The 13,544-nt window shown below is 47.6% G+C and overlaps 1 protein-coding gene across 1 annotated transcript in view; it reads right to left on the bottom strand.

Moving 5' to 3' along the window:
* Positions 684-13,544, bottom strand: part of IQCJ (IQ motif containing J) — a 59,237-nt gene continuing 46,376 nt past the window's right edge. The window contains exons 2-4 of the mRNA XM_021393668.1: positions 5,260-5,324; positions 4,345-4,425; positions 684-2,222 (exon numbers count right to left, since the gene is read on the bottom strand). Coding sequence (XP_021249343.1) covers positions 2,018-2,222; positions 4,345-4,425; positions 5,260-5,324 — 351 coding nt within the window. The 3' untranslated portion in view covers positions 684-2,017. The remainder of the gene's footprint in view (positions 2,223-4,344; positions 4,426-5,259; positions 5,325-13,544) is intronic.

The raw sequence follows: 13,544 nt of genomic DNA, 5'->3' as shown, positions 1-13,544 counted from the left end.
AACAGAACTACCCTGGACAGCCCTTACTCATATAATGCCTCCCTGCCAGATCTCACACCTTCGACCATCTCTTCTTAGGGCACCCATAGGGTTTCTCCTCACCTCCTTTCCCTGCTCCTGATGCTCACGGTGTCCCCCAGCATTCTCTGATGCAAGCAGAACAACAACATAAATCAGTTGGTCTGGTTTTAAAGGGTTTGGGAAGACCTTGAAAAGCACAATGGCATTTTCTGGAGTCGTAGTGCCTCAGCTGAGAGCTGAGGGCCAACCTGCACACAGTGCGGGTGCCCCAGAACCTCGGTGCTGAGATAGACAAGGACACACACAATGGGTTCTTGTGGCCTTTGGAAATGTTTCCTGATTTTTTAAAGCTTATTGGCACCGGGCACTAGACAAGTGTCAGACAATATTCCCATCTTCCTTTGCATTGAACAAGTATGATGCCGCAGTGAGATGAATGGGCATTAACCCAATGTTAATGCAAAATATGGAGTAATTCTAGTGCCTCAAGCTGCATGTTTCACACCACTGCAACTCCCAGATGTACTCATCTTCCTGAAAGATGCAAAAGTGCCAAGAAAGCGTTGTTTTCCCAAGGAGGATCCCAGGAGGGTTGGGGACCCTGCAGGAGCTCTGTGTGTGGGGCGGGGGGGACCTCTGGCGGTGGCCATGCCTCTGCCCTGGGTAACAGCTAGCCCCCAGGTTATTTCTCTCATTACAGGAGCTTAATTTGCTTAACAGGAGAAACATCAGCACATAACCCAATACTGAGACACGCTTTATCATCCTGGCTTCCAGCAATGAGCATGAGGCAACTAAAAATAAAGCAGTGCGCTCTCAGTAATATTTCATTAAATGCTGTCAAACCTGATGCCGCCTGCCCGACCGCCGTGCCACAAAAATAGCAGCAGCGGGAAGCAGTCTGCCTCTATGTCAGGTTTAACCTGGATAACGCAGCCCGATGGAGGAAGGACTTGAAGCATCCTCCTAATTCACAGACCAGAAGCACAAAGAAGTCATGGCGGATCTCTGGGACCATGCAGTTTCCTACACCACACGGCATTTTTCCAGCTCTGGATTCAGCTAACATGCTCTGAAGGCAAAGTTCAACTAACAGTCACCACCTCCTCGCGCAGAGGCCTCATCTGTTTTAAGAACCCACTGTCAATGGCTTCTTTGCTATGCAGTGAATTTGGAAGCCACCACGCGCTTCCCTGTGACCACCACCAAAGCTTCCATAACTAAGCACCATGCCCTCGTGCCAACAACCCGCAGAGCGTGCCCCCAGCTGCCCCACGTGCTGCAGCCGGACAACGCGGTGTACCTCACCCTTATTTACTGGGACAGCCTGACATGCACTGCGGCCGTTTCTACCTCCTGTATTTTTTGCAACTACTGAATGACTTTCTGCACCTGGGTCCACCGTTTCTTCAAAACAGATGTACGCTGTCTCCAAGCTGAAAGCAGTATTTATAGGCTCGATATCTATCTGCTGATTTATTGACCTAAAAAACCCCTACGCCAGGGATAGTCACAAAGCCACATAGTATTTTCTAAAATTGGCTCTGTATTTGGGCTCCTGGTTTAGAGTCACAGTAACAAGAGAAGCACAGCCTCCACCAGTAGCTTCCCAGGCTGCAGGGTGGTGCATTTCTTCCAAAATCAAGTTTAATTTTTAATCCCCAGATCAACTTCCCCAAGTCTCTTTCAGTCAGACAAAAGAATGCCAGAAAACACCCTGATTTCTTGGAAAAACACCAGAATTTGCCACTTTTTCCTTTTGGAGAACACCAACACGAAATACCAAACACAAACTGAAGGGAAGATCTTCGCTTCCTGCAGAAAAACCAAAACACTTGGGAAACATCTTTTTTCCCCACCAAGAGCACCAGTGCTGTGTGCAGTGCCCAGCGCTTCCAAGATCTACGTCTCACTTGCACAAGACCGACACCCGGTCACGGCGCTCAGCCGTCCCCTTGCACGACACTGCAACAACTTCCACGTCCCCCCAAAGTCCTCAGTGGGAACCAGCAAAAAGGAGCAAAGAGATCGGCGCGCCCGAGGCCGCACTCACCGGGGTGCTGCTGTCGGAAAAGGTGTTCATGCTGATGGAGCTGCTCATCTTGTCGGAGGACAGGGAGGGCGGCGATGGGCTGCGCTTGCCCAGCTGCTCGGGGCGCAGGTCCTGGCGCCGCAGGTACTCCCGCCATGCGCGCTGGATGCTGGGCAGACAGCAAAGCACAGAGTTGGGGAACACATCGGCAGGAAGGATTTGCAGTAAGTAAGAATCACAGAATCACCAAGGCTGGAAAAGACCTCCAAGGTCATCCAGTCCAACCGTCTGCCTGTCACCACTATTTCCCACTAAACCGTGTCCCTCAGCACAACATCTAAACGTGGTGGTCTGATCTTTGTGCACTTTGTTTTGGAAAACTATCATGCACTGCTACCCTCTGCAGGAATTCCATCAGCCACTGCCAGCATACCTTGAGATACTTGGTAAGCAGATGGAATTCTTTCTTACCTCTGTAGGTCTTATATTATGCACTACTGGTGTATCTTGGGATGCCTGTTAAGTAGATACAATTCTATACCTCAAATCCTTAAATCACTTGTGTGAGTTTAAATCTAAGACTGTGCTTAACGCAGCAATTCTCTTACAACTTGCAAACAAAGAGGAAGACAATTATCTGCTTAAAGGAACAAATAGCATTAAAAACCTTACGCTTACACCAGCGGTAAAGATTGTAATGCAGATGTGGTTGGCCCTTCAGAGCCAGCCCAGCACCCTCTGAAATCCCCCTCCCACTGCCACTGGGAATTAACACAGCAACACGTGAGAGCACAGCAGGAGCTCCTTTTCCAAACTCTGAGCTTCGACCACATTCCTAACACCTCACCAGGGGCCTGTGAGGAGGGGGAAGGCCAGCCAAGCCCACAGCCCCTGAGCATCTGCCTGGGCAGTGTTCTGGAGTGGTTTCCCCAGGCTGCAGCTCGGCAGGTGGCAGTGCGGCACCGCCGGAGACGCTCACTATCAAATCTTTGCTGCTAACAACGTGGATAGGGAAGCAAATTATGGAACAACCTACCACCCCATGGAAAAGCAGGGCACAGTTATGACCTGAGACTCATCTGAGCTACTGCAGCGTAACGAGACTGAAATGCTCCTCTTTGGGATTTTTAAGATTTGATTCACTGGCAGACAAAGTCAGTAAAACCTACATGGTGCCAATTACTCAGGTGCAGCACCCCAGACCTTGGCGTGCTCTCAGGTGTGCAGGATCTGCAGAGCTCCCCTACGCTCTCCTGGCAGCACAGTGCAGTCCTGGTGCCTGGGTGCTCCTTGCTGTGTCCCCCAGCCTCACTCCTGCTGCCACTTTGGAGGTGTGAAATGTGGACCGTGCTCCTTCCTCCTGCAGGGAGCCTTACACGTGCTTTCTGGTGTAACCCAAAGGATCCAAAGCCTTTCCTACAGATGCTTGTTGTCCTAGGAATACTTTCTCCACCTTGCCTTTGTACTAGTGAAGGTGCCACTTCTGCTCCCACTTCTACAAGCAAAAAAAAACCCACACAGCCCCCAGATGTCACTGATAAGACCTCATGGCTCTCTCCAGCTCTCTGGCAGGAGGTTGTGGCGAGGTGGGGGTCAGCCCCGGCTCCCAGGCAACAGCAATAGAGGCCTCACGTTGTGCCAGGGGACAACATGCATTTTAGAGCAATTTGGGTAGGTCAAGCCCCATGTTGTTTTCATACAAAAGCTTTAAGATGGACAGAAATACCAACTAAAGCCCCAAGGTGCAAACGCCAGTGGGGGAGCTTCCAGTAAACTCATTTTACTTTGCATCACCTCAGCTCCATGCTCCACTGCAAAACATATACCAGTAGCATTTACATATTTCTGTTTACACGTACTTTCCATTTTAAAGCACGAGAATAAACTGACGTTAAGGTGCAGCCACCCCTCTCAAAAGCTCTCTGGGCTTTTCTTTTCATCAGCTTTATATTGGCACACCTAAAAGACACTGGCTGGATTTTAATTTGAAGCTTCATGTCCTTTTAATATTTTGAGACAGCATTAAGGTTTTAACAACATGTATAGCCAATGAGGTGCAGCTTTGCAGTTGAAAGTGAACTTCAGTAAGTACAACTGCATAACACCCCACCCTGACAGCTCAGAATTTTGCCAGTGACTTTGGGGCTCAAGCACAGCCTGCTCTGTGCTCTGCTTCATTACACTTAGAGTTGCACAGAAATATGGGATGGACACGACCTTGGTTTTGAGGTTTGGGAATTGGACAAACTCAGCAGTATTTAAATGCAGAAACCACATTCTTGGTTACTTACATTTTCACTTTTGTTTCCAAGGGCTGTAAGTTGATATGGTATTTTTCAATATTATTTTCCTCATCCATGGCAAGCTGATGGCTACGAAACAGAAGAGAAAATGGGTTTAATGTGTCTCAGCACGACACTTTTGCAATCACTGTGAATTAATTCAGAAAACTTGACAAGACCATACAAGAGCCGCTCATTTTCATGTGTTGCTGCCTCTGGGGGAAGGCATCTGGATCCCCGTGTCCAGCCCCACTTGGATTAACAAAAAGTAGGAATTTGGACCCAGTTCCCAGACTGGGGCCAGCTTGAGTCCTTGCAGACTTCTGCACTGAACCATCCAGATGCCAGCCCCAGAGACAGGCACGCCCAGCAAAGAAGCTGCTGCAAACAAAAACGCTGGCAAATATAGTAGATATTCTTGCTAAATTAACTTTCATCCCTGGGGCTACATTTGAAAAGCTGGAGAGTAAAATGGAAAGTAACAACGGTAATGCTGGCAGCAAATGAATTACATCAGCAAAAGCCATACGAGAAGATGAAGAAAAATTCTTTGTGATATATGGTGACTGAGGAGTCGGTGCTGCAAACCAATTGCTTTGAGAAAGCAATTTAAAAATGCCAGGAGATAAAAATCAAACATCTCGGGACACTGCTTTGGATGGGACTGGCAACATGAATGAAAGGTCTTCGCATGAAAATTTGTAAGATTAGACCCCAACCTGTGGAGTTACTTTGAGACTTTAACTGGACACTTAATTACACCACCCAATCAGCAGCAGTTTTCAGAAATTATCCTCCTGTAACCGAAAATAAGAATTGTTTATGGGATAGATGCAAAATCTTGAAGATCGAGCATATTACCAAGTGAAAAAGACACGTACAATAAAAAACACGTATGAGATATAGTGGAAATCACACCTTTACCTTTGAAGTGAGTATTTGCCATCATTGACCTGTTCCAGGGAGTTCTGGAGCCTTCTGAGCTCTTCCTGCAAGAAGAGAGAGAAATGTGTCAGTGTGCTCATGGGCTGAGACTGGAGATCCCCCTTCAAGCTCCCACCATTGCGACCAACCACAAAGCACAACGTTCCCTCAGGCAGCGCCTTCAGGGCACGCTTCCCAGTGTACACAGCCAAAACAGCTACACAGAAACCAACATCTTTATCAATACACCCAGCACGTAAATATCAGACTTACAAAAAACAACAGGCAGAGTGAAAGAGGAAAGCATTCCTTTGTTTGCTAGGTGCAAGGCTGCTGTGATTTGAGAGGAGATGGCCTTGGTAAGAGGTGATGAGCATCAGCTCACGCTGACGGGCACCTCCCTTTGTGCTGCAATCAAACTGTATTCAGTCGCATAATTAAGAGAGTCACTGGCTGAGATTTATAGCCTGACATCTTCACCAGGGTATTTGCATTGGATCCTGCTTCAATAGAAAGAGATGTCACGAGCTGAACTGCAGACATAGATGGGGTTCCCTGCAACCACACTGTGGGTCCAGGCAAAATCCCCCATGAATTTCAGCATGGACAAAGGGCTTAAAAACTAAGTTGTGTCTGTCTGGCTGGGCTATACCGTGTTCAGAAGGGGTGGGAGCTGAGGGATGGTGGAGGTCTGTAATTGAGTTAAAATTGAAAAGTATGCAATGTGAAATGCAACTTGAAATGCAATAAAAACAATTTATATATATATGTTTTAAGCAGGCACAAACCTAGAATTAAAACAGATTATAATCCACATTAAGTTGTTCTCTTGTTACTGGACCACCTCCATGGGCCACCACGGTGGTTCACTGCAGGATGGAGAATGCCAGGACACACTGCACAGCAGGGCTTGTTATCAAAGCCAATGGAGGAGAAGAGTGCTGGTCCATTCCCACCTGATTTACTTATGAAGGTGCATCTCTATCCTCTGTTATAATATGTAACACAAAGATATTGCCCTAGAAATACCCAACTGGTCAATAGCAAAAGCACTACGGGAGGTGGGAAGTCTGTGAAGACACAAAGATGTCAACCCATGGCTTCTCTTAGCTCATTATGTTGGGAATTAGATGGAAAAGCAAGAGCTACTTGGAGGCAGGGATGGGGGCAATGTGCCTACAACCATCTTGCATGGGAATGTGGGATTCTCAGGAGAGCTGAGAACATTAACAAGGAAAAATGGGGATATTTTCATCATCCCGGGATGAATCCCACACTTTTGCTTCCAATGCCACCATCGCCGTCGCTGGGGCCCAGCAGATCTGGCAGCGCTTTCTCAAACCCATCTGATTTTGTGAAACAGAGAGATTTCACCTGGTGCTTTTTAATCTTGCACACGGCTCTGTGCTGCTCGACATGAAGCGAGATCACAGCCGGTAGCTGCTTCGCTCCTAATACAGCTTTCATCTCCTCACAGCCTCGGATGGACCATTACCACAAAGCATGTTTAATGCATAGCCCAGAATCACCAGGCCGACAAGCTGGGTTTCTGCACAGCCCTGCTCCAGCCTTCGGCCTCGGGGCCGTCCCCCAACACGCTGACAAAGCACTACATGCAATGCAGGAGCCCGGCTGCTCCCCCATAACCTGTCACTGGAAATAACCCAGCCCTCAAACTTCTTGGCTTTGCCTTCCTTTTTTGTGCTCGCTCCAAGGAACAGTCTTTCCCAGCACATTAAAAATGAGCAGCTTCCAAAATTGTTTTCCTTGAAGCACAGTTTGGTTCAGAAGATAACCTTTATCCTCCCATATTATTCCGCTGGTCATTTTTTCAGCTTGTCCCAGAGCACTGTAAGGTAATTTAGAATGTGAAAACAATTTGCAATTGACTTTATATATAGCCCCGGGCGACAAAACCTGCACAACTTACATAAATCATTTCTTGTGTTTGACATCATTTTCTATTAACCTAAGGGTGAAGACAGAACAAAAAAAGTAAAAACCGAAATCAGTTGTGACATTTTTGACTATTCAGCCTTTCAATTAAACATCACCAGCCTGCCTGTCTAAAAGCCATAACACAAGGCAACTACAAAAGGGGCACAGTAACGTTTGCATAATTGGGAAGAGAAGGAGACATAAAATCCATACTAATTTCAGTTTTGCGTCATTAAACATGAAGCATTGATTATTGCTCCTTGCAACCATGGCTGTGGGCCAGCTCTGCTGCTGTGCCCAGACCCCGGGTGGCACCGGGCTGGGGGTGGTGACAGCGACCACCTGGGAGATGTTTGGCACAGGTCACACCGGGAGCGACCCAGCTGCAAACTCAGGCTTGGGAAAATTAAACTGGAAGAGATCCACGCTTCTGTTGGAACGCGCGATGAATTAACGGTGCCTCCATAAAACTTGGTAGAACGTAAACATACTGTAAAATTTATTGCAGTTTTCATTTTCCTACTTCAGTGGAATACAGATGTTAATAGTACTTGCGGAGCTGCAGAAATACGTTGAACCATTAAGGCTGGAAAACAGCTCTAGGATCATCAAGCCCAACCCTAACCCATCCCCACCATGCCCATTGAACCACGTCTCCACTGCACGTGGGGCTCCCCAACCCTGCCCAGCAAAGGAGGAGAGGTGACTTCTGCACAAGGCCACTGAGGAAGGAAAAAAACATTTCCTGGATGTTTCTAAGCCACACGTGCCTTTGGGGAATAAATATTCAAACAATAAACGCACTGGTCCCTGAAATCCTTCTGGAGAAGTTTGTTTCCGAAGGCCAATATTAACGTAATATTCCCTTATCTAAGGGAAGAATCCTGCAGATGCTAAGTCACACCCAGAGAAATATTTACCTGGAATAGCAGGCAGCGAGCCCGTGCTGTCGCTGTGCCCAAAAATACCCATTCAGGTCAGTGGAGCTATTTATACCCATGGGTTTGTACCAGTGCAGAGAAATCAGGGCACAGGACATGTATTAAAAATTAAGGTTCAGAATCCTTTTTGGACACGTATAAAACTGTTGGAGCTTCTCTGCCTCAGAGCTCTGTCCATCGCTGTACAACGGTGCTTCCCCAAGGGGCAGAGACTGGGGCAGAAAGCCCCCCCAGCTCAGGAGAACCCCAAAGCAGCAGCAGCAAAGACCTGTTTTCCCAATTTGTAACAAAGGGCAGTTATTCAAACATATCACAGAATCGTAGAGGGGCCTGGGTTGGAAGGGACCTCAATGATCACCTCGTTCCAACCCTCTGCCATGGGCAACCACTAGATCAGCGCCCAGGATCCCATCCAACCTGGCCTTGAACATCTCAGGGAATGGGGCACCCACAGCTCTCCGGGCAGCAGTGCCAGGGCCTTGCTGCCCTCTGAGTGAAGACATCACAGCTCTTCATTTCACTGATGCCCTTCCGAATTTCAATTGGATTTTTTTCCATTGGTTATTTCCAACCATGCAGGCAAACTTCAACTCGCGTGCATTCCTTCAGATACAAGGCAGTTCCCACTTAACAAAACCCCTGCCTGCTCTTTTTTGTTCTTTTTTTTTTTTTTCTGCTTTCAAGTCCATGAGGCATTTTGGGGCTTATTCAACTGCTACCTGATGATAATGTTTCCCCTTTCATAGACCTCCTTTTAAGTTTTATTAGTCTGTTCCAGTACAGGGATGAGTAAGAAGTTGGGACTGTATCCAAAAGAAAGAAAAAAAGATGGAACGGGAAATGGAAACGCTGGAGAAGCCACTGGGCTGAGGACAGAGCCAGCAGCAGGGAGCACTGTTGTGGTGGGTCCTCCACAAAAGAGGTTATGCCAGATCCTTACCAAGTTGCAAGATGTATTTTTTAAAATTCAAATATCACGTTACTCGGGTCCTCCTATCCCACTGAGTCATCGGCAGTGCTCGAGGGTGCTGGGACAGAGCCACAGAGGTTCACCAGTTTGCCTGCTGGGCTGCAGCAGCACCTCTGTGCACAGCACCTCTGCTGGGCTCTGCTTGACCATCGCTCACCACTGCAGTGCCTTGCTGAAAACCAACTCCCAGCCTTGCAAGGGTGTCGGAGCAAGAATCTGTTAGCAGAAACCTATTTTTGCTCAGTTTTCCCAAGGAAGACCATGGCTCCCATGTTAAATGATGGAGGAGCCCCAGCTTGGGCAGCCAGCAGAGCGCCTGCATTACTTCATACATTTCAGGGGTGCGTAGAGCCTTCCGCATCCCATTTAAGGGCTGCAGCACAGCAGCTAACACAGAGCCCTGCACACACTGAGCAGCCAGTAACATCGGTAATTAAACGTCAGATGGTGGCACGAGCTCCATATCTCAGAGCAAAAAGAGACAGCAGATGATGGAGGCTGAGGGTGGGAGGGGGAAGCCCTACTAGGCAACCTAATGGGGAACACTTCAGCTATGAATATTCAAGGAGAGTACATTAAGTGCACACGATTAACATAGCTGCAGGGGCTCTGCAATCCACAGCTGTCAGAGCCATTTACCAGATCACATTGAAAAAAACCACGTCGTCTACAGAGTCACCTCAGTCTACTTCAGTTGCACATACAGATTTAGGAACAAAATACGAATTAGCACGGTGGAAATGCATGAGCTGCTGCAGGGAGACATAGCAAGGCAGTCCGCTCAGACTCTGTACTGTGACCTCCAATGGCACCATGCAGCCCCTGGACTTATTATTGCCTCCATTCTCACATGTATCATGTCCATTTGGTTGTGGTACCTCCAGGGAAGGAACAGCTCCTGTTGTCCTGTAATCAGGATTAGTTAAAATGGACTGGGGTTATTAACCACTTATTGATAGCAAGCAACTTCAGACTCTCATATCACTCCTCCAGACTTTTCAGAGTCCCTCGGCTACAAACGTTGCTCCAATGGGCGCAGGGCAGTGAGCACGTGCCAGCTCTGCCCACACACCCATCCTTCCCCACCAGCCAAAGCCCAAGGGCTGTTCCCACGAAGGAAGCACCACACCAAACAGCAAATCAGGCCAAGGACAGGGCCAACACCACTGATGTGACTCAGGCTGGAAGGAGGTGAGCACTAATCAGAGCATAGCTGGGATGGGTGCTGAGCACTGCAGTTCTTCGGTGTAGATGAGCGTAGGGGAACAGCAGCCATTAGGCGATGAACACAGCAGCTTAGTGCTCATGTTTCTGGATACCAGAGAGACACTTTGCTCATTTCCTATGTTACTGAGCATCAAAGTTATGCTCGTAGAACTGCTCCAGCTGAGGATCTGCTGGGGCTTCAGAGGCTGGAAGCCAAGGCTGGGTTGTGGGTTGCTCCCTTGGTCCTTCCTCTGAAAACTCCACGAGGCAGAGGTGGAAAAGCTTTACTAGAGCAGCGAGGATACTGTTCTGCCAAAGGTAAACTCCGTGCTGCATCACTTCTCAGTTTTACTCATTATTGTTGGAAGTTCCCATGGGCCGTGATTGCCTCATATTCCACAGGACACTTCACACACTTGAATACATTAATCAGTAGTATTTTCATTTTCTTCATGTAACCTCCCTTCTTCCCTGTTTATACCCTATAGACATACTATCTACTTGTTTCTCTTCTCTATATTGTAAATCATGACGCCCTCTCCTCATCGTCATTTAATCAAGATAGGACTTGATATGAAATTAAGTGTGAAAGCAGCATAGAGACCAAACTGCTGGAAGCCCTGGCCTTCAGACCCCTGAACTGAGCTGGTGCCTAATCCTTGTGCCATCATCCTGGCTGCACAGAGGTTGCTCAGGACAGCTGATATATTAACAGTGTGGTATAAGGCCACGAGGGAAACGCAGCAACGCTGTGACATCTCCCAGGGGACAGGAGCACTCACAGAACGACCTGCTGAGCTCTTCTTCATTTTCTGTGATATCAGTAAACTGGTGTTTTTTTTCCCTCCTTCACTTCTGCCCTCAGGAAGAGTAATGTCCTGCATCATGGCTGCAGAGGTACAGCAGCTCTGGAGATCTCGCTCAAGGATGAATCCCACTAAGAAGCCAAGTGAGATTCTTTTGGAAAGCCTCTTCCTTCTGCTGTCACTGTGGTCAAGGCTTCCAACAGCACCACTTCTGTCTCAAAATACATACACTTTTAGCTTCTGCCAACAGAACAAACTGGAGAGAAAGAAGCCTCTTGACATCTTGGCTTCTCTGCAGCTGAAGTGCTTCTGAAACTCCAGCCAGTCCGAGCACAGAGTAAAAAGGTATGGAACAGCATGAACAACATGGGAGAACCAGGAGAGAAGGCATCTTAGAGGCAAGCAAAAAAATATAAGAACGTACAGATATTTTGTACACATGCACACACACATATATACACTTGGATTCCATTGCATGGCAAGAAAGCCAGTTTCTCACTGCAGTTCAGAAGTCTTTGGATTTGGATACGGTGGCTGCAGCAGAAGCAGCAGCAGGCATGGCACCATTCACTTACGGGATGAGGAGATGCTATAATCCTTCACCAGGATTTTAATCCCATCTTAGTGGGACCAGTGCAAAATCTCAGCAGCTGGAAATCTCTGCAGTTTCACTTATGCAGAGAATCTGTGGTATATGTTGTCCACTGTTCTTCACCTTTCCTACAGTGAAAACCTACACAGAGCTGGAGCTGTCAAGACAGCATGCTGCAGAAAATGGGTTTTTCAAGGCAAGTTTCCATTTGGAATGAAAACCAACAATCCTGAGCTCCTGGGGTACCAAATCCCACCACACAGTTAGAGCAACGAGCCTCTCTTGCAAGCCCTGGCTGCCATGAGGCAGCCCTTCGTCTAGTTTCTTTACAAGTGAAGGACACAAATCTGCACCCAGTGGAAGAAACCCACACTATCCAGCCACCCCGTCACCCTCTCTGGTTTTCATTGCAAGTTACAGTTGGGTCCAGCTTAATTTTGAGAGAAATATGATGAGATTGCAACCAAGCCAGGGCGGATTTGAGCACGCCAGGAAGGGGAAAGCCAGAGGAAAATATGACATGACAGATCCATCTTCCATACTCCCAGTGGAGGTTTCGTTCCTCCAGAAAAAGTAAGTGGCTCTTTTTATAGCTCATGTGCCTATTACTTCTAATGACAACAACAGATGACTGTTTTAAAACTGAAAAGAAAAATATTAATCCAATTTTCAGCTTTTCAGCATGTGGTTCTGTCTACTAATTTCCACAAAAGAGAAGACGGATGAACTACTTTAGGAATCAGAAGGCTACTGTACGAAAAACACACATCTATTACAGAAATGCTTTTCACACTTCTCACATCTCTGAAAGTTTCAGTGCAGGCCACGCAGGATGCATCTGGTCCATTACGAAAGGCGATGCCTTTCAGAATGCATGCACCAACATCCATCACACTGCACTGTGGCAGCACCTACTACACAGCCCCCAAACCACCAACTTCACAGTGAGTGCCTTCGCTTGGAGAAAGCACATGAGGGTTTAATGGTTGGAATATTAGGAAAAATTTCTTCTCCAAAAGAGTGGTGAGGCATCGGCACAGCTGCCCAGGGAGGTGGAGGAACCGTGGAGATGTGGCACTTCGGGTCAGTGGGCACGGTGGGGTGGGCTGGGAATCCTAGAGGTCTTTTCCAGCCCTAGTGGTTCTGTGAGTGCCAGGAAGCTTTGTCCCCCAGCACTGCACGCGTGGGGATGTACATCCCTGGCCAGGATGGGCAGAGAGGTCATCAGTGACACAGAAGCACCAGCCACCTCCGAGCCACCATGAGGGATCTGGATGCATGGCCACCGCGCTCTGCTCCTATTTTTGGGCATTTAAGACATTGTCATCAGCATGGTTCCCCTCTTGCAAATTGCATGAGGCAGAAGCACCAGCACAGTCAGTCGGCAGCCACGTGACATTTCTGACTGACCCAAAGGAGAGCAGCTGCAGCTACAGACTTTAGGTTCATGGAAGATCATGTGCACTCACAGAAACACCATTTCCTCTGCTATGATGAACTGCAGACGGAGCAGTTTTGATTAGGGTCTTAATCTTTATGTATATTGTAATTTCCACCATGCACTCTCCTGTTTGTCTTCAACATGAGAAATAGCTTTTCCAAGCTGATAATAATGAAACTACTCACTCATTCTGATGCTTATAACTATGCAAACACACCAAGAAACCAGCAATCCACTTATTAATTTACCAGCTGAGCTGTGCTCGCTGGAGACTGTAGGCACAAGTCAGGTCAGGCTGCAGCCCTGCGCAACCCTCCTTCCCATTCCCAGCATCTCTCGATTATAAAATATGGTGTTTTCTACTGCTCAGCCATAAAGATCACCACAGCTT

Source organism: Numida meleagris, chromosome 4 (genome assembly GCF_002078875.1).
Source record: "Numida meleagris isolate 19003 breed g44 Domestic line chromosome 4, NumMel1.0, whole genome shotgun sequence".
Lineage (NCBI taxonomy): Eukaryota > Metazoa > Chordata > Aves > Galliformes > Numididae > Numida > Numida meleagris.
Note: the sequence above shows the minus strand (reverse complement) of the source record. Positions and strands in the feature narration are given on the sequence as shown.